Source organism: Antechinus flavipes, chromosome 5 (genome assembly GCF_016432865.1).
Source record: "Antechinus flavipes isolate AdamAnt ecotype Samford, QLD, Australia chromosome 5, AdamAnt_v2, whole genome shotgun sequence".
NCBI lineage: Eukaryota > Metazoa > Chordata > Mammalia > Dasyuromorphia > Dasyuridae > Antechinus > Antechinus flavipes.
The window spans coordinates 59,396,200-59,416,884 of record NC_067402.1 but is presented as its reverse complement, the minus strand read 5'-3'; the positions used below and the strand labels follow the sequence as shown (position 1 = coordinate 59,416,884).

General features: G+C 38.4%; 1 protein-coding gene and 1 long non-coding RNA gene across 2 annotated transcripts in view; one reads left to right on the top strand and one right to left on the bottom strand.

The window, feature by feature from the left end:
* Positions 1–12,786, bottom strand: part of MSRB2 (methionine sulfoxide reductase B2) — a 29,024-nt gene extending 16,238 nt beyond the window's left edge. The window contains exons 1-3 of the mRNA XM_052000457.1: positions 12,375–12,786; positions 6,925–7,019; positions 1,916–1,992 (exon numbers count right to left, since the gene is read on the bottom strand). Of these exons, the coding sequence (XP_051856417.1) occupies positions 1,916–1,992; positions 6,925–7,019; positions 12,375–12,786 (584 nt within the window). The remainder of the gene's footprint in view (positions 1–1,915; positions 1,993–6,924; positions 7,020–12,374) is intronic.
* On the top strand, positions 7,781–12,973 carry LOC127564135 (uncharacterized). The gene is made up of 2 exons (XR_007954198.1): positions 7,781–12,077; positions 12,733–12,973. It is a non-coding gene; the product is annotated as an uncharacterized LOC127564135 (long non-coding RNA).
* Positions 12,974–20,685: the final 7,712 nt, after the last annotated feature.

The window sequence follows — 20,685 nt, the reverse complement described above, 5'->3', positions numbered from 1 at the left end:
TCCATTCAAGGAAAGACTCCTTAACTTTTCTCATTCATGTCCAAGGATATTGTTAAAAAGAAAAAAAAAATCTAACACAGTGTCGGCAAGTCAAGCCTTTTAAAAATTGGACACATTTTTTATTTTCCTGTCTCTTTGACAAGCAAGATTCGGCTATGATTCTGCACTTAGGAGTATGTACATTTTGTCAGCATTTTAAAAATCTAGGGCTGTTCTGGCGCTCAGAGCATGTTTCTCCGTCTTTATGAGACCTTAGGTCTCTGAGATAACCAATGTCAGTGGCACTGTGGAAATGTGATTTGCAAATTGTGTAAAAATTAACCTATTTAGCCTCAATTACCTCACATCATTTTAGGGCTGACTGCCATCTCAGATCATTTCTCACAAGTCACTGATGGAGTAAATGAATCCAGGCAGGAGCCTGCCTATCAATGAGAATGAAGGAAAAATCAATCCTAATCTCCATTCATCCTTTGATAGCAGGGGTCTGGTCTTCCCTAAGTCCTAATGCAGTCCACATTAGCCACAGTGCTGGAAAACCCAATCTGTTCAAGGCCAAGAGGACATAATGAACTACTGTCTAATGGAAGATTCACAGAGCTGGCTTGATTTATATTTTATTCTAAACCAATTTAGAGGAGATGCACAAGAAAGGAAAACATCTTTGAAGTTCTAAAAAACAGGACTTCAAAGATGTTTTCCTTTCTTGTTCATCTAATCTACTTTTTTAAAGACTGTTTCCTGCATGTCTAAACAAAAAGCCTTTGTTGTGAGAGTTCAGATCCTGATTCACTTAAAAGAGTCTTTGAAATCAAGGGACAATTTAATTTACTTTTAACTCTATAGAAAAGGGCATGGTATTCACCACTGTCAAGTACTTTGGGGAATCTATCCTCATAAAAAACTACATTTCTTAAATTAAGTTATAAACCCATTTTCTGCAATAGGGCTACCAATTTCATCTCATGATAATGGAACATTATGGGATTTCCCTCCTCCTCAAATCTTTTTTCCCTTAAAAACATTCTCCTGGTTTTATCTTTAGATATCCAATAATATCACTTATTTGTATTTTATAGTTATGGGGCACACAGAAGGAAAAACACAAAACTAGACTTCAAAATAAAAATAAGTCCACATTTTACAATAATATGTTATAAAAATAATATTATTGACATTCAGCAGATGTTCTTAACATTTTTATGTTTTCATGGTTTTAGGTATCCAATAATATTGCTTATTTGTATTTTATAGTTATTGAGGGCACAGAAAGAAAAACACAAAGCTAGACTAAAAATAAAAGTAAGTCCACATTTTATGATAATATGTATAAAAATAATATTATTGACCTTCAGCAGGTATTCTTAACTTCTTTATGTTTTTCATGAATTTTTTTTTCATGGATGTCTTTGACAGGCTAGGGAAGTCTGCAGATTTTTTAATAATTGAAGGAATTGTTAAATTTCAGTTAAGAGATTAATAAAAATAAAAATATTAATTTTCTCCCCATTCAAGTCCATGAATTTCTGTACCCTCGCTACCCCCATGCTAAGGCTTATGGACACCAGGTTATGGACCCCTGTTTTGGATAGAAGTTCTACTCAAATTCTGTCATTTGCAGCAACTCCCAAACTTGTGTAAATTAAAAAAAAAAAAGACTTCAGGTGGCACAGTAAATAGAGCACCAACCCTGAAGTCAGGAGGACCCGAGTTCAAATCTAGCCTCAGACACTTAACACTTCCTAGCTGTATGACCCTGAGCAAGTCACTTAACCCCAACTGCCTCAGGGGGGAAAAAAAAAAAACTCAAATCTTTGGGCACTGATTTTAGGCAGCACTGATTCCAGGTCAGCACACAATACCATGCAGGGTTTGGAGCATACAGAGCTTCCCAGCTATAGAGGGAAAGTCTTACCTAAACAGTGGGCTATCACAGCAAACACAGTGATATATTCCTGACTCTGTATTATTCAATAGCACTCCACTGAAGGGCTGCAAAATAAAGAAAGGCTGTTACTTTCTAGGTTCCATGTCAGGGACAAGTTCTACAGTATCATATTTAAAAAGCAGGGACGAGTCTTAAAATTAAGGCCGTAACTCAGAAACAGGCCACGTCTCTAGGAATCCTTGTGCCAACCTGACAGGCAGCCCAAATATCCCAAGTGAGAATGACTGCAGCGGGCTTCTCCAGAAGAAACCTACAGACTTATTTACAGCTCAGTCTTTATTGTGCCAAATATTCAAATTGTGGCATTAATAATGCCTTGTATTTATCTAACACCTTTCATCCAAGAACTTCAAAGTATTTTAAAAAGCAGGAGACCAAAGTCTCATCCTCTGCAACTGTATAAGGTTTCAGCCTCCATTCCAAAGGAGCTAATTCAATAGGAATCTACTGGCTAAAGCACTTTGAAATCCCCAATTAAAGTGGGAATATGAATATATAAAAGCCTAGCTGAGCAAGGAGGGGAGGAGGTGTTTGTCTTTAATATGCTCCATGAGGTATTTGACATACTGGACAATTAATACGTGTTAAATATGGGGCCGGGCTCTCCTAGTGACCATGATGGGACGTCCCAATTGGAAAGCAAGTACTTTTGGAACTTTGAATCTCCAGTGCCTGCCCCATAGTACATGCTAAATAAAAGTTTGTTGATTGATTTGGTAGCTGCATTAACTAAATGTGACAGGGCTTTATAACTTTAAAAGGAATTCAATATGGAGCCAGAGAACCATTGAGGCGCTCGAGAAGTTGAATCAATAATGAAATGAATATCTTACAGCGAATGCACGTAGGAGTCTGTCTTTGTCCATTTGTTTGGCCATTTCTCTCCTCCTTTGAACCTTTCTCCTACTCTTTCTTAGTTGCTCCAGAAATACTCAGTTATTAGCCCAGGGTTAGGTGAGAACTATGAATACTATCTAACGGCTAGCCAAAAGTCCTAAAATGAAATCACTAGCAGCCATGGGAAATCAAACTTGGGACTTCCGAGCTTCTCACATGTTTCTTACTCGGAAAACTCAAAAGGTCAGACATTCAGACTTCCTATGGCAGTTGTACCACTGTGTTCTGTAGTGTTCTGCATAAAGGACAATTTCAAATTAACCTTGTGAGCAGGCCATCTGGGCACATTTGGACCTTTTCCCTCTATAAACCCTAAAATTAGCTGTAGAAATCAGAGCTGGGTCTTTTGCCAAGAGGATCTGGCACCTTCCTTTATGGGCAGTACCACCCTAAGCTTCCATCAGGAGCATCTGTAATGAAGGGAAGTTTCTTGAATTTGTGGCACTTATGCTTGGGCTCACAAAATGCACCAAAGGGGCAATTCTATTTGCATTTTTAAAATACCCAACCTGCACACTTCCTGTCTGCCTATTCAAATATGTCTCAGTCTTCAAAGCAAATTACTCTAGAATCCCCTTCTTAATTTTCTCTGGCTCATAGTCGTCTCTTTCTACTATACCATATAAGCTCACCCTACAACACTGCCTTGTCACTTCATCATACACTACTTTATATTGCCATTTAAGATTCAATTGTATATGACTGATCTCCTCAAATTGAGTGTAAGGTCCTTAAAGGCAAGAACTGCCTGGCTGGTACTTCTTTGTTTTTCATGAGTATTGGATGAAGATAATGTCCCTAAAACACTTTCTTTAAACCTTCAAGTAATATAAAAATATCAGTTATCATCATAATTATCATTTCATGCTGTCCAAAAGCACTTAGTAAGTCTTCAAGTGCCATATAAGTTATTAGGATTGTAGGCTTTCTGGATATTTAACAAATCTCATCAGAGGCTCACAAGTTAGACAGATTTTTTAAACATATAGAATATGGAAAAGAATAAATTCCAAATGGATTTGCAACAGGAGTTTAGATCATAGACTGGGCTCATTTTGTAAAGTAGCCAAACATACAGGGTGTGTTATATATACCATCTGCCTGAGAAACCCACAAATTTATTCTGCTAAACATCTGGCAGTTTATCTCCAGGATCTGAAATATTTCACACACACCAAACGTTGTCTGGCAAATGGGCACAAGAACCCTGGGAGTAGCAGTGCCTCTTGGACCACTTGATTCCAGTCCAGACTTCATGGCCATCATCCAGGGAAGTGATTTCTTAGAGAAAGGGCTAGTCATTCCTACCAACTGCCAACCAACTGTGTGCTACACAGAGGGCAAGCATGGCAGCCTAGCAAAAGTATCAAGGAGAGGAAAGAGACAGACAGAGAGACACAAAGATTCAGAAACACAAGAGACACAAAGAGAGACACAGAAGCATAGAGGGAAAGAGAGGGAGAGAGAGAGAGAGAAAGAGAGAGAGACAGAGAGGGAGAGAGACAGAGAGACAGAGACAGAGAGAAAGAGAGAGACAGAGAGAGAGAGAGACAGAGAGAGAGAGACAGAGAGACAGACAGAGAGAGAGAGAGAGAGAGAGAGAGAGAGAGAGAGAGAGGAGAAACAGAGATAAAGACAGAAAAACAAAGAGACAAAGAAACAGACAGACAGACAGACTGAGAAAGAGAGAGGAGGCAGCATGGGCCAGACAAGTCAAAGTGCCATCACTTCTACTGCTCTTTCCCGACCCCTGATGGAGCCAGTCCAGTACTCTGAGCCCCAGAGTCTTGGGCTTATTGGTGCTTCCAGCCCAGTACCTTCAACCATCATTGTGGGACGCTAACCCTTGTAGAAAGAGATATAGCCTGGCAACTTTCCTACAGGAACTCCAGCCATAGCTAATGATGATTCCGAAAGAAAGATCTTGCCACTCAAATCCTTAGCACTGTCAAATGATTCAGTGTTAGAAACTGATAAGATTTATCAGTGGAGATGACAATACAGAAGATACATGACGATCTGCTTTCCTTCTGCATTGTAAGGACCATGGGGCCTTCCCCTCTGACATGTAGCTGAAACCTTCCATATGCTTTGTCCTCCCCTATTGTGAGATCCTGGAGAGCAGGGATCATCCCCAATGTTTTGCCCATAGTAAAGGTTTACTAAATGCTTTATTCATTTGTTCACCCATTCATTCTGTACTTAAGAATTGGACCTAGCTTTATAAACTCTGGAAGCCTCCCTAAGGATCCAGAGGACAATTATAACTTGTGATTCACTTATGCTTCAGGAGGCATCATCCCTAAACTTCTGGAAGGGATGGGAAAAATATCGTGGTTTTATTAATTCTTTGTTTTAATTTTCATAAAATTTTCTCTTTAAATACCTTTTAAACATTCAAAAGACTATAGCAGTTGAATAAGGCCAGAGGAGACCCTTTCAGCAATAGAATGGGTGAGAATAATGTTATAATAATAATAATTTCACTTATGTCTCACAAAAACATGATGAACTAAATGGGTAGCATTAACCCATTTTATTGACAAGAAACAAGAGACTCAGATTAAGATACTTAACCCAGGTCTCATTACTTAAATGGAGTAGAATTCAATTCAGAATACATTATTTGCTCCATACCTACTATCTTCAGAGAATTATGTCAGGCACAGACCTAAAATCAATCTCTACTTTCAGGTACAGTTGATACAGTGGGTAAAACGCAGAATTTAGAGCCAGGAGAACTTGAGTTCAAATCTTGTTTCAGTAGTTGTGTGATCTAGGACAAAGCTCTTGAACCAAATGAACCAAAACTTCATTCAGCCTCAGTTTCCCCATCTGTAAAATGGGGAGAATGACAAGCAGCTTCCTCACAAAGCTGTTGTAAGGATCAAATGAGAGAATATATGTGAAAGTGTTTTGTAAATTTAAAGTGACATATAAAATGAAGGTATTATTTATCCATTGCTTCTATAAGTTTACATAACTATATCACTGTAATATATATGTATATATAAACATATATATATATATATATATATATAGTAGCTCTGATTATTTAACATTGTTTTCAAGTACAGGATGCTCTTTCTATTGTAAAGAAGAGCATATCTAAATCGTGGCATGAATTTGCATGGGCAAGTAAAACTGCAGCTATATTATAGCCTTCCTATAATACTGCCTTGATTTGATACATTTATACTCTCCAGGTGAAACTGCTTAATAATTCAATGCCTTCAGATGTTTAGTACCTAAATCTAAGTGGACAGTCTCTATCCCAAAGAGTCTTATAAGGAACATAGTAGTTTACAAAGTTTGGGATAGATTATAGTTAGAAGCAGAGAAGAGTAACTCGGGCTTATATACCACTTGAAGGTTTACATCACACTTCCCACAGGTATGATTCTGATCCCTGTTTCATAGATGTGGAGCTAGAAGCACAGAGAAGATGACTCAAATGTGATCACATATAAGGGCAGAATCGAGATTCAGATGAAAGTCCTGAAAGTCCATAAAAAAGTATCTGAACTGAACTGGATGAAATGATGCTGCCAACAGGAATACAGATAATTTTTTCTTAGGAGATGACCAAATTCTTTGATTGTCTGAAAGATAGCTATATTAGACAAGGATTTCTCAACTCTTGAGTCTGAGGACAGGCAGTCTGGAACAAGAATCGGCATCCTCCAGATTGGATCTGGAATCAGAAGACCAAGCTTTGAAGCCCAGTTTATCTGTGTGGCCACAGGTGAGTTTACGTTCTTAGTTTCCTCCTTTATAAACTGATAAGGTGGGCTAGATACTCTCTAAGATCTGTCCAGATATAAATTCGGTGATCTCATGGCACAGTGGGAAAGAAATGGGATTTGAGGTCAGAGGACCTGATTACAAATCCCAGATTTGGGACTTTGACTTTCAAGCCAGATTGTCTCTCTGAGCCTCAGTTTTCCCGTTTGTGGGATTGAGCTCCATGGTTTGTTAAAGTTCTTTAAGATCCTCTAATCCTATTATCTACTCTTCCCTCTCCCTCTCTTCTGAACATCCTTTCCCCCATCCCTCCCTGCCCATATGGAGTAGTTTACCAGTTCCGTTCCCTTTTCTCTAGTGACGTAGTACTGTTCTGGAGTCAATTTCTTTTTCCAGTCAGTGGCTGGCTCACCATGCTTCTTGAAAGATCCTATATTGGTTTTTAAAAAAAGAACATTTTAAAAAGCACGATTAATTTTAATTTTTACTTCCCCTCTTTCCCTCTGCATTGGTCTCAGATAGCATACTATTCATCATCTTGCAGAAAAGCAAAGAGACATTTAGTTCCTTTCTTCCCAAATTCTCACCCTCCATAGTTTCCAAGGACACTGTACAAAATGATTTGAAGGGTTCATCGGTTTAATAAGAAATTTAATAATAAGCAGAAGCCCAGTTTATCCATCCATACTAGAAGCAGTTGGGGGTGGCAGGGTGGGGCAGTAGGGGAGAGAATCATTGCTGTAGTTATATACTAAAAACAGTTGAATAAATTCTGATTGAGCATCTAAGGATAGCACTTGACCTTTTCTCTTCTCTTATTGATTCTGAAGAAATATTTCCTATCATGAGTATAGCTAGAAGCTATTACAGGAGATTCTATAGAAAGATAACTCAGAGCAACTATATGTCCCGATCTCCCTTCAAAAATTAATCATGGCTTTGTTTGCTGAGGAAGGACTGAGGGCAATAGAAAAAGAGTCATTGTGGGAGGAGAGGGGGAAATGGAGACAGAGACATGGAAAGAGAAAGGGGTGGACAGGGAGGAGGTCATGAGAGGAGAGTGGGAAAGAGGGTGAAATAAGAGTGGGAAAGGAGGGGAGAGAAGAAGAGAGGAAAGAGGTAGAGAGAAAGAAAGAAAGAGAGCGAGAGAAAGTGAGAAACAGAGAGAGAAAAGAGAAAGAGAAGAAGAGAGAGAGAGAGAAAGAAGGGGGAGACAGAGAGACACATAGAGACAGAGAGACAGAGAAAGGAGAGAGAGAAAATATTCTCCTTTGCTTTCTAATAGGACCAATTACATCATAGGAGATGTTTTGACTGAATGATGAATTGGATTTAAGTCAGACAGATTTGTGCAGTAATCAGTCTCACTCTTTCTTCTCTCTTCAGTGGCAAGACAAAGGTTAAGATGATAGTTACAGACTGGGATGCAGTGGCTAACCTTGGTATCTTTGATGTCTGACCAAGCTCTAAGTGCCATTGGACTTCCTGGTCACCTTCATGGTGGATGGACCAAATAGTTCTCGTTCATCCATTCTGCCAGGGAAAGTCTTCACATGCTTGGGGCGGATATCTCTTTAACTCAGTGACAGGTTTAAATCTATTGGCTATCCTCAACCTGGTTTAGCTCATCTGCCAAGATCATTTTACAGAGTGGGGTGGAGGCAAAGGAGGAGGAAGAGGTGGCTGATCACCATACTCCAATTTCTTGGAGACACAGCATGAGAGCTGAGTGTCAGGTAAACAGCAAAGGTGAATGAGCAGCCCTGAAAAGGGCCCAGAAAGCCCTCACAGCACAAGTGCTAGTTTTCTTTGAATACTCTATACACCCCAGATCAGTGGTTCTCAAAGTATGGTCTAGAGAATCCTGGAGATCTCTGAAACCCTTTTAGAAGGTCTACAAATTCAAAAATAGTTTTTATTTCCAATATGGTAAATGTTTATAAATATAATCCAGATAAACAAAAACGCTTTGGAGAGATCCTCAATCATTTTTAATAGGATAAAGATACTGAAAACAAAAATTTGATAACCTCTGCCCCAGATGGAATAATAGTACCAAAGGCAGAAAAAGAGGGGTTAGCCTTGGCAAGGAGAAAGTCTATTTTTTTTCTCAGAGACTGGTTCAAAGGTGGAGAGAATGAGAGCCAATACCAAGAAAATTTGAAGTGTAGACTTAGGGAGAAGGGGGAGTTTAAGATTCTGTGGTTAGTCTTACAATCCAAATCTCTCATACTGAAAAGAATTGGAGAAGACTCATTTCTATTGTACAGCTATTCTCTCCAACTGAAGTTTAGTCACTGTCCCTCTATAAGCTGTGCTGTCATTGGTCATCAGTGGGCAGAGGAAGCAAGTAAGGAGCAAGGTTAATAAATCCAATTAGTGTGGATATTAGTATCTGGTAGTATTTTTTTTTTTTTGGCTCCCTGATAACTTCTCCCTGACACCACATATTTGGGGTATTCTGCCCTTGTTCTACTGCAAACTAGTATTGACACAGGATCATAGGTCGAGAGGTGGAAGGATACTTTGGCAGTCTTCTCACCAAACTCCTTTATTCTACAGAAAAAGAAACTAAGACTCAGAGAAATTAAATAATTAGTCAAGATCATATGGATTGAAGATGGCAGGGTCAATATTTGAGCACAAGTCCCTGCAATCTAAAGGGAATATACCATCCATGATACCATTAACTTTCTCTCCCAGGATGAGAGTACCAAGTAGTTAAGCAACTTGCTGAGGATCATAGAAATAGTACATTTAAAGCAGGGCTTGAACCCATCTCCCTGAAAATGCTTCTCAATCAAAGCACAACAATTTAGAAGGCAACTCTGCTAACAAATATTATTCCCAAGTCAAATTCATTTATTAGCTTTGAATGAGCTATTGTCCTAGATCAATTCTGTTCTTTTTCATTAGCCCAGATAATAACAAAACATTAAATTCTAGGGCCTCAGCATCTTGCTTAACCATCCACACCTCTTTAACAGGTGAGAAATGGTCAAAGGCACCAGAGAAAATTATAGTCCCTTCCACACCTCTGCCTGTATAGATGTAATTCACTCAAAGTAAAGCTAGATATAGGTATAATTACTGAAAATGGAATTATATTTTAAAATCACATGGAGGAGGAATAACTTAAGGAAACCTTAAGGTGAAATTTCCTAAAAAGCAGAGAAGTGTTTATAGTGTACATAGTATAAATTATTGCTTTGTGATTCCTCTACTTGAGGGTGTGTGTGTGTGTAATAGTGGATAGGGAACTGGTCTGCCTCTAAAACTAAATCAGAGGCTGAATGCTCCTGGGCAAGTCACTTAAATTTCTAAGACTTTAAGATATATAGTAGGTACCAAAATGCTTTAGTCTAGGGAGTTAGTTCCCTGCACCAATGAAATTCCAATTTCGTTTTTTTTTTTTTTTTTTAATCCTCTACTATATGAACAGAAGGCTTTGAATATTGGCTTCTTTTCAAGTTTGTGGTAATGAAATTGGCACTTTTTTTTGGATTTGGGAGCTGATTTAACAGCTGAAAGCATCACACCACTCATTCACATTTACAAAACAGACCAAAGTTCAACAAAACCTTTCTTCTCATGACCATTTGTGAGCTTCCAAAGCATTTACAGATAGCTTCACAAATGAAAAGTTAAGCGGAATATAAGAACACAATCATACTCCATGAACTACTAATAAAATTTTTTAAATCCTGCCCCCCCCCAGCAATCAATTTTCTCATTTAATATGCTAAAATTAGCCTAAATCACCAATGCTCAATTTAGTATCATTCAAAGAGTACCAGTTTCTTAGAATTAGAAGTGATCTTAGAGGTCATTTAATCCAATACCCTGCCTGAAAAATAAACCTGTTATTATCTATTATGTTTAGAGATAAGAATCCCTTATCTCTATACAGATGACTCCTAGATCTAAGTAGCCCACCCCGGGCTCTCTCCTGACCCCCAATTCCATACCACAAATGATTTATTAGGCACTTTGAACAGGATATCCCCTTGGCATTTCAAACACAATATGCCCCCAAAAGAAATTAGTCTATTTTCTCACAAACCCACCCTTCTTCTGCACTTCCCTATCATTGTTGAAGCCATCATTAGACTTTCAGTAATCAAGGTTTGAAACTTGGGTCTCATCCTTGACTCTTCATTCTCACTCATCCCATGGAGTTGCCAAATCTTGTTTTTTCTCACTCTGAGACATTTCTCAAATTCACATGGCCATTAATCACCATTAATCACCATTAATTAATTGCCTGTATTATTTTGGTAGTTTCTTTTTCCTATTCTGGTCTCTCCCCACTCCAATTCATGTTCCCCATAATGGCCAAAGAAATTTTCCTAAAGGACAGGTCTGAACATGTCATCCCTCTATTCAATAAACCCCAGTAGCTCTCCATTACTTCTGGTGTCAAATATAAGCTCTTCTGTCTGACATTTAAAATTCTTTCCAGCTTGAACCATTCTCATTGTTGTAGCCATTTTACACATTACTCCTCTCTGCACACAAAGAGTCCAGCTGTTCTGCACATGTGATGTTCCATCTCCTTTTCCCTGGATGTCTTCCAGGCTTAAAATGTACTCCCCTTCCTCACTTCAGTCTCTTGGAATTCCTCATTCCCTTCAAGATCAAGCTGAGTTGCCATCTTGTAACCTCCATGTAGCCTATTCTGAAAATATCCCTATAGGGATATTTTGTATATATTTATGTGAACATCTTGTTTCCCCCATTAATAAATAACTTCTTTGAGGGCAGAGATGGTTTCATTATTGTCTTTAAGATGCAGAGTTTGAGTACTTGATGAATGCTTTTTGACAGAGTGATTAAAAAAGTGAACATACATAAGTGTGAAGCTCTGATGCTTATTCTAGATTCAAAATCCTTGGCGGAGCAGGACAGTAAGTTAACATATATATTATGTGCTTATCAACCAATCAATCAATCAATCACTATTTATTAGGCCCCCATTATGTGTTGGTCAAAAATGCTAAATGACTTTGGATAAAAAAAAATTAGCTTGCAATCTAATAAAGGAGACAACATGCAAATAGCTAAATAGGAGAAATAGGGGAGAATTTCTGAAGAAAGGAAAGATTTCTTGCATTAAGTGGGCTTTTAGTTGAGATTTAAGTCAACTTTTTAAATATATTGTTCACAATTCGTGAAGTGCTCTGTCCTAGTCCTGACCAAGAGGATACAATCTAGCTAATAAGATTAAATACAAATCAGTGGAAAAATAAGCAATACAACCCGGATTACCAGTCACAAGCTAAAGGAGAGGCAGAAAGATCCAAAGCTAGGTCTCGGGCCCAGCGGACAGAGAGGAGCTCCACTCTGAATCCCGACAGAGGAGATTGGGGAAAGGGGATCTCATTTTGCACTTTTGTCAGAAAAAAAGAGCAGGGCTTAGAATACGCAGGGCCCGCAACTACGACTCGCAGCCAAACAGAAAAGCAAAACTGAAACCTGGAGGGAAAGGGTAAGACGGCTCGGGGCGGGGACAGCAGGGGACCTGACAGTTGGGGGAGGGAACAACCGGAGAGGGACAGTTGGGGGAAGAGACAGCATGAGAGGGACAGTTGGGGAGGAGATAGTTGGAAGGGACAATGGGGGAGGTGGAGCTGGAGAAAGAGAATTAGGGAGAGGGCTGGGGGAGGGGACAGATGCGGCGGTGAGAGGAGTGAGGAGCCCCTCAGCTCCCCAAGGCGGGCTCTTTGACTGCCGGGTCCGAAGATCCCGGGTTCCCCCTCCTCCCCTCAGGGGCGCTCGGTCCTACCGACGTCTTGGTGGCCGGCTCTCCTCGGGCCGAGGCAGACTCCGGCGCCACGCTGCACCGGCCCTGAAGGCAGCTCCCTCCAGCGCAGCCTGGACAGTCCTTGGAGGAGGAGCCGAGCCATCTTCACTGCCCGCGGCGGGAGCACTGGCCTGGGCACTGCGGAGCCCTCCCCAGGCCCGCCCCTTTCGGCGCAGGCGGAAGGAGGCGTGCTCCCGCGGCAGGGAGGCGCGCGGAATAGGGGGCTAGGCCTGGTGCGGCTCTGCCAGCCCCGGGAAAGAAACCGGCCGCGAGGTCTGTGCCCGGGCTGCGCCTTCCGCGCCTGCAGTGCCCTTGACCTCAATTTGGGCTCCTTTTCTAGGCCAGGGCTGGGGGTGCAATGGCGGTAGAAGAACGTGAGCTCCACCGTGGTCATACCGGGCCACTCCCTTCGGTTCGAGCTCGCGGGAACCAGCACCAGGCTTGGAAAAGGGACTTTTTTGGCTTAAATTTCCAAAACATCTGCAGAATGGAGCAGCTGATCGCCCTCCCTCTACAAAAGGCTTCAATTAAATCTTAAAAAAAAAAGATCAATTAAATTAAAAATTCGTTTATTCATCATATATACTGTGCAAGACAGTGTTTTAGAGGATGAGGATATAATAAAAGTGCAAAATTTGGGCTCCTTCTTCAAACACTTAACAAGAGTCAATTGGGGAATACAAACAAATAAGTAAATAGATTTAGAGTGCCCACAACTTGTGATTTCCCTTAACACTCCACAGACGAACCAAACCCGCCAGCTTATCGTCCCTTCCACATCGCATTCTACGCTTTTTAAATGAGGGCCCTTCACTTCTGTAAGGCCCTCATGTGCGCCCCAAAGAATCCCTAGTTTTCTTCAAAATTCAGTTGAAATCCTTTGTTTTACATGAAATGTTACTAATGTCTTTCTGCTGCCAATCCCGGCCCTAACACCCCCTTCATTTTATTTGCTCAATTCACAAGTTTGTTTTTTTCTCTCAACGTCCTCTCTGGTAGGAAAAACAAAAACAAACAAAAAACCCTTGCAACAAAATGCATAGTAAAGCAAAACAAATTCCTATATTGGTCAGGTCCAAAAAAAAAATGTTATTCTCATCATGATGCTTCATTTCTCAGGAGATATATAGTAGGCATCATGGTGGATCATTGCATTAATCAGAATTCTTTAGTCTTTCATAACTTCTTGTCTTCACTGTGTTGTTAATGTATAATTTATCAAGAACGTGAGATAGAATGTCAATTAATTTTGTATTTCTCTAATTATTAGTGATTTGGAGTATTTTTCCATATGGTTGTTGATAGATTGAGTTTCTTATCCTGAGAAATGCTTGTTCAATTTTTTTGACAGTTTTTCAGTTGGAGAATATTCTCTGAATTGCCATGTATTAATTTCATGTTAGAATATGAATGTTAGAGGGTATTCCCTCTCATATTCCCTCCAGAATAAACTGGATCCACATCCATTCAAATGTTAGTTTGGGAGTCATCACAGGTATGTTTATCTTTTTTCCTAGTCATTCTGGGGACACAATTGAAAACAAAAACATTTAATAAAACCTCTAGGTAACAAGGGGTGCAATGGAACATTTCCTCCAAAATCTTGGGAATACCTTCCTACACACCACCATAGGGGAGAGTTAACATGCATAGGGATGTTCACGAGAGACCTACATTTGAGGAATACATATTGCATAGCAATTCTTTATGAATATATCCTTTAAAATCACCAGATTCTAATGATATCTCTACATTGGTCTCACTGAACCACTAGGCTGTGAGTTTCCATTGGGTTGGTCTCTGGACCACTGCTCTAATTTCTACTGATCTGTTGTCCAGCTGATACTGTATATTTAGGCAATAGTGTTTCCTGAACTATTGAATGTTGCTCTCAGCTATAATTTTCTTTTTTTTTTTAATAGCTTTTTATTTACAAGTTATATGTATGGGTAATTTTACAGCATTGACAATTGCCAAACCTTTTGTTCCAATTTTTCCCCTCCTTCCCCCCACCCCCTTCCCTAAATGGCAGGGTGACCAGTAGATGTTAAATATATTAAAGTATAAATTAGATACACAATAAGTATACATGAAAAAACCATTATTTTGCTGTACAAAAAGAATCAGACTCTGAAATATTGTACAATTAGCCTGTGAAGGAAATCCAAAATGCAGGCAGGCAAAAATATAGGGATTGGGAATTCAATGTAATGGTTCTTAGTCATCTCCCAAAGTTCTTTCGCTGGACGTAGCTGGTTCAGTTCATTACCGCTCCATGGGAACTGATTTGGTTCATCTCATTGCTGAACATGGCCAGGTCCATCAGAATTGATCATCATATAGTATTGTTGAAGTATATAATGATCTCCTGGCCCTGCTCATTTCACTCAGCATCAGTTTGTGTAAGTCTCTCCAAGACTTTGTGAAATCCTCCTGTTGGTCATTTCTTACTGAACAATAATATTCCATAACATTCATATACCACAATTTATTCAGCCATTCTCCAATTGCTGGGCATCTACTCAGTTTCCAGTTTCTGGCCACTACAAACAGGGTTGCCACAAATATTCGTGCACATACAGATCCCTTTCCCTTCTTTATGATCTCTTTGGGATATAAGCCCGGTAGTAACACTGCTGGATCAAAGGGTATGCACAGTTTGATAACTTTTTGAGCATAGTTCCAAATTGCTCTCCAGAATGGTTGGATGTATTCACAATTCCACCAACAATGTATCAGTGTCCCAGTTTTCCCACATCCCCTCCAACATTCCACATTATCTTTCCGTGTCATTCTAGCCAATCTGACAGGTGTGTAGTGGTATCTCAGAGTTGTCTTAATTTGTATTTCTCTGATTAGTAATGACTTGGAGCAACTTTTCATATGGCTAGAAATAGTTTCAATTTCTTCATCTGAGAATTGTCTGTTCATATCCTTTGACCATTTATCAATTGGAGAATGTCAGTTATAATTTTCAAGGCCATTCAGCATTGTTTGGGTATAGTGGCTGGAACCTCTCTTGGAAAAGGGCAGGCAAATGGTTATTGGGGCAGCTAGAAAGTTCAGTAGGATAGAATGTCAGGCTTGAAGTCAGGAAGATGAGTTCAAATGTGGCCTCAGATACTTATTAGCTATATGGCAAGTCTGTTAACTTCGTTTTCCTCAGTTTCCTTATCTGCCAAATGATCTAGAGAAGGAAATGGCAAACTATTCCAATATCTTTGCCAAGAAAATCCCAAATGGAATCACGAACAATTGGGAATAACTGAACAATCACCACAAAGGTGTTTTCTTTTTTGTTTTTAAAAAAATTTTTTTAAATATATTTTATTTTATGTTATAATAACTTTATATTGACAGAATCCATGCCAGGGTAATTTTTTTACAACATTATCCTTTGCACTCACTTCTATTCCGACTTTTCCCCTCCCTCCCTCCATCCCCTCCTCTAGATGGCAAGCAGTCCTATATATGTTAGATATGTTGCAGTATATCCTAGATACAATATATGTTTTCAGAACCGAACAGTTCTCTTGTTGCACAGGGAGAATTGGATTCAGAAGGTAAAAATAACCTGGGGAAGAAAAACAAAAATGCAAATAGTTCACATTCATTTCCCAGTGTTCTTTCTTTGGATGTAGTTGCTTCTGTCCATCATTTATCAATTGAAACTGAGTTAGGTCTCACAAAGGTGTTTTCTTGAAACTATAAAGCTCTGACTTTAGATTGTAAGCTTCTTAGAAACAGAGATTGTCTTTTTCCTCTTCCCCTTCCCCCCCCCCCATTGCTTAGCACAATAGCTGGCACATAGTAGGCACTTAATAGATGTTTATTAATTGACTGATTGGACAAATCCCAAACTGGAATAATCAACAATAATCACAGTTGAGTTCTTTCATAAAGTAAAAGCCTTCCCCTTATGTGGAACATGGGATAATTGAACCTATTTTTATTTCAGCAAGTAAATGTCCATTTGGATAATATTTACAATCATAAAATCTTAGAGCTAGAAGGAAATGCAGAAATCATCTTTCATCTCTCATTTCGCAGATGAGGAAAATGAGGGCCCATCCAATCGCCTGAAGTTATATAGCTAGTTAATAGCAGAGTTTACAATACATTGTTAATAATGAAAAAAATTGAAAAGAATAAGGAATAAGGAAAATGTCCCCAAAGGTAAACTTAAGTGAGCTGCACAAATATAAGTTATTAAATGAGCCCCAAACCAATTATTCTCTGAGTACAAGAATATATTTATAGGAAATATTGAGAAACCTTCCCTTGCAGTGAGAACTACTGAATGAGCAATATGAATGAGAATTTCTCACATGGGTCTTTCAGATTGTAGGTTTTTTGAAATCCAATACATGAAAATGCTGTTTAAAGCTGCATAGCAGGCACATAATGTGTGGCAAGTCATGGAAAAAGCTACATAATTATTTAAGAGACTTTATAGGTAGCACTAGCAAAGGACTACTTGGTTTTTTAACAGAATTATCTAAAACACCTCTCTAGATTAGTCTTAATTTCCTTAGATATGTAGCCATCCATATTTTTATTAAAGGAACTACCACTTTTCTGTTCTCTCAGAATCAGTAATCTTAGCCTTGTCTTGAGTTCTTCATTCTCCTTGCCTCACATCCAATCAGTTGCCAAATCTTACTTTTTTTACACCCACATTTATGGTCCATGTTCTCTTCTCTCCATTTATTTAGCTACTCTTTAAATCCAGACCTTCATTCTCTCTTGCTTTGATTATTGAAATATCTCCAAATTTGTTCTTCTCACTTTAAGTGTTTCCCCACTCCAATTTATGTTCCACTTTAGCGGGCAAAGAGATTTTCTTTAGTTACCAACCTATCCATGTCTCTATCCCTATTCAATTAACTCCAGTGGCTTTTTATTGCTCTTGATAAAATATAAAATCTAGTTAGCTCTTAAAGCCCTTTTCAACCCGGCCTCAATCTATTTTACCAATCTCACTGTTTATCACTTCCCTTCCTAATTCTCATCATTTCACAGAAAGAATTCTCTGTAATTGTCTCCTAATCACCAAATCCTAAGGTTTTTTTCCTCTTCATTCTCCTGGATCTCTCTGCAGCCTCTGGCACTGTTGATCATCTTCTTCTCATTGATATACTTATAGAATCCAAGGTCTTTGAGAGTAGGGATTGTTTCTTTCTTTATGTCTTTCCTCCAACCACACCCTCTGCCCTGCCCTGGAACATAATTAGAGACAAAGGGAAAGGAATAAGCACTTATATAGCATCAACTACTTGCAATTTGAGCATCAGTACAATCTGGGAGGTGAATACTATTGTGATTCTCATTTTAAAGTTGAGGAAATTGAAACAAATCAAGGTTTAAATGATGTGCCAAAGATCACATAGTTAGTCAGTACATGAGATTGATTTTGAATAAGACCCTGACACCTAACTACCTCTAAATAAGAGTTTAATAAATACATTTTAACCTGTTTTAGTTGAGATATCTCGTTAACTTTATATGCACACATCCCCCATAAAATTGCTTTGATCAATGATGTTTCCATTGATATAAGCACCCCAACTAATTTATATATTGAAACCTGGTATTTTAGGTACTCTTAGCCCGGAAAGCCAAGTGTTCTTCTCATTTTCCATCTAAAATATTTCTCAAACTTCCTTCCCTCCCTCAAAGATTCCCTGCCCTTCAAGGAATAAATCTTCCTTTTATAATATTTGTTTCTAACTGCTCTCAGTATTCTGTTTTGTCTAAAATTCTGCTTTTGTGAAACTTCTTAGCCATATTAGGCAATTATTATGTGTTAGTGATATAGCTTGAATACTTCATTCTATAGAAGAGGGACTAGATAATGCTTTTATTAAAACAAAATTTCCTAGATCTTTCTTTCCATGGCAACCTTTTGGGACATTGACACAACTGTGCTCTTCTGTTTACAGGTAGCTCTATGGTAGCACTGGAGCTTAAGTCAAGACGATCTAAGTTCAAATCTGGTCTCAGATACTATTAGCTGTGTGGTCCTGGGCTAGTCATGTAACCCCTGTCTGCCTCAGTTTCCTCATTTGTAAAAAAAGGGGGTCAAACCATTCTCAATAAGATCAGGGGTGAAATAAGGTTGCTCATTATAACCATTACTATTCGATATTGTATTAGAAATGCTAACTTTGGCAATAAGAGAAGAAAAAGAGATTAAAGAAATTAGAGTAGTTGTAAGGAAACCAAATTACCACTCTTTGCAGATGATGTGATGGTATACTTAGAAAACCCTAGAGAATCAACTAAAAAACTATTAGAAGTAATCCACAACTTTAGCAAAGTGGTAGGATACAAAATAAATCCACATAAATCATCAGCATTTTTATATATCACAAGAAAATCCAACAGCAAGATATACAAAGAGAAATTCCATTTTTTTTCTATCTAACTAGCAAATTTTCTTTTTTTAATTATAGCTTTTTATTTACAAGATATATGCATGGATAATTTTTCAGCATTGATCCTTGCAAAACCTTTTGTTCCAATTTTTCCCATCCTTCACCCCACCTCCTCCCCCACATGGCAGGTAGACCAATGCATGTTAAATATGTTAAAGTATATGTTAAAAACAGGATATGTATACATATCCATACAGTTATTGTGCTGCACAAGAAGAATCAGACTTTGAAATAATGTACAATTAACCTGTGAAGGAAATCAAAAATGCAAGCAAACAAAAACAGAGGGATTGGAAAAGCTATGTAGTGTGGTTCACACTCATTTCTCAGAGTTCTTTTGCTGGGTGTAGCTGGTTCTATTCATTATTGAACAAATGGAACTTATTTGATTCATCTCATTGTTGAAGAGATCCAGATGTCCATCAGAATTGATCATCATATAATATTGTTGCTGAAGTATATAATGATCTCCAGGTCCCACTCGTTTCACTCAGCATCAATTCATGTAAGTCTTTCCAGGCCTGAGAAATTCCATTTAAAATAATTGTCGATAGTATAAAATATTTGGGAATCTCTCTGCCAAGGGAAAGTCAGGAACTATATGAGCAAAACCACAAAGCACTTTCCACACAAATAAAGTCAGATCTAAGCAATTGGAAAAATATCAAGTGCTCTTGGAGGTGGAGTGAATATACTAAAGATAACAATACTACTTAAACTATTTAGTGCTACACCAAACTCCCAAGAAACTATTTTAATGACCTAGAAAAAATAACAATAAAATTCATCTGGAAGAACAAAAAGTCAAAAATTTCAAGAGAATTAATGAAAAGAAAAGCAAATGAAGGGGGCCTAGCTGTACCAGATCTAAAACTATATTATAAAACGGTGATCATCAAAACCATTTGGTACTGGCTAAGAAATAGAGCAGGTGATCAGTGGAATAGGTTAGGTTCCCAGAACAAAATAGTCAATGCCTATAACAATTTAGTGTTTGACAAACCCAAAGACCCAGCTTTTGGGATAAGAATTCACTGTTTGGCAAAGACTGCTGGAAAAATTGAAAATTAGTATGGCAGAAAACTAGGCATTAACCCACATTTAACACCATATACCAAGATAAGGTGGAAATGGGTTCATGATCTAGTCATAAAGAATGATATTATAAACAAAATAGAAGGACATAGGATAGTTTATCTATCAGATCTGTGGAGGAAGAAGGAATTTGTGACCAAAGAAGAAATAGAGATCATTGTTGATCACAGAATAATTTTGATTATATTAAGTTTTTGTACAAGCAAAACTAATGCAGACAAGATTAGAAGGGAAGCAATAAACTGGGAAAACATTTTTATATTCAAAGGTTCTGATAAAGGTCTCATTTCTAAAATATATAGAGAATTGACTCAAATTTATAAGAAATCAAGCTATTCTCCAACTGATAAATGATCAAAAGAAACAGACAATTTTCAGATGCTTTTGAAACTATTTTTAGTCATATGAAAAGGTGCTCCAAATCACTATTAATCAGGGAAATGAAAATTAAGACAACTCTGAGCTACCACTACATAACTATCAAATTGGCTAAGATAACAGAAAAAATGATAATGACCAATATTAGAGGGGATGTGGGAAAACTGGGACACTGATACATAGTTGGTGGAGTTGTGAACGGATCCAACCATTCTGGAGAGCAATTTGGAACTATGCTCAAAGAGTTATCAAACTTTTGTTCCAGCAGTGTTTCTACTATGCTTATATCCCAAAGAGATCTTAAAGGAGGGAAAGGGACCAACGTGAGCAAAATTATTTGTGGCAGCCCTTTTCGTAATAGCACTAATGTGGAAGTTGAAGGG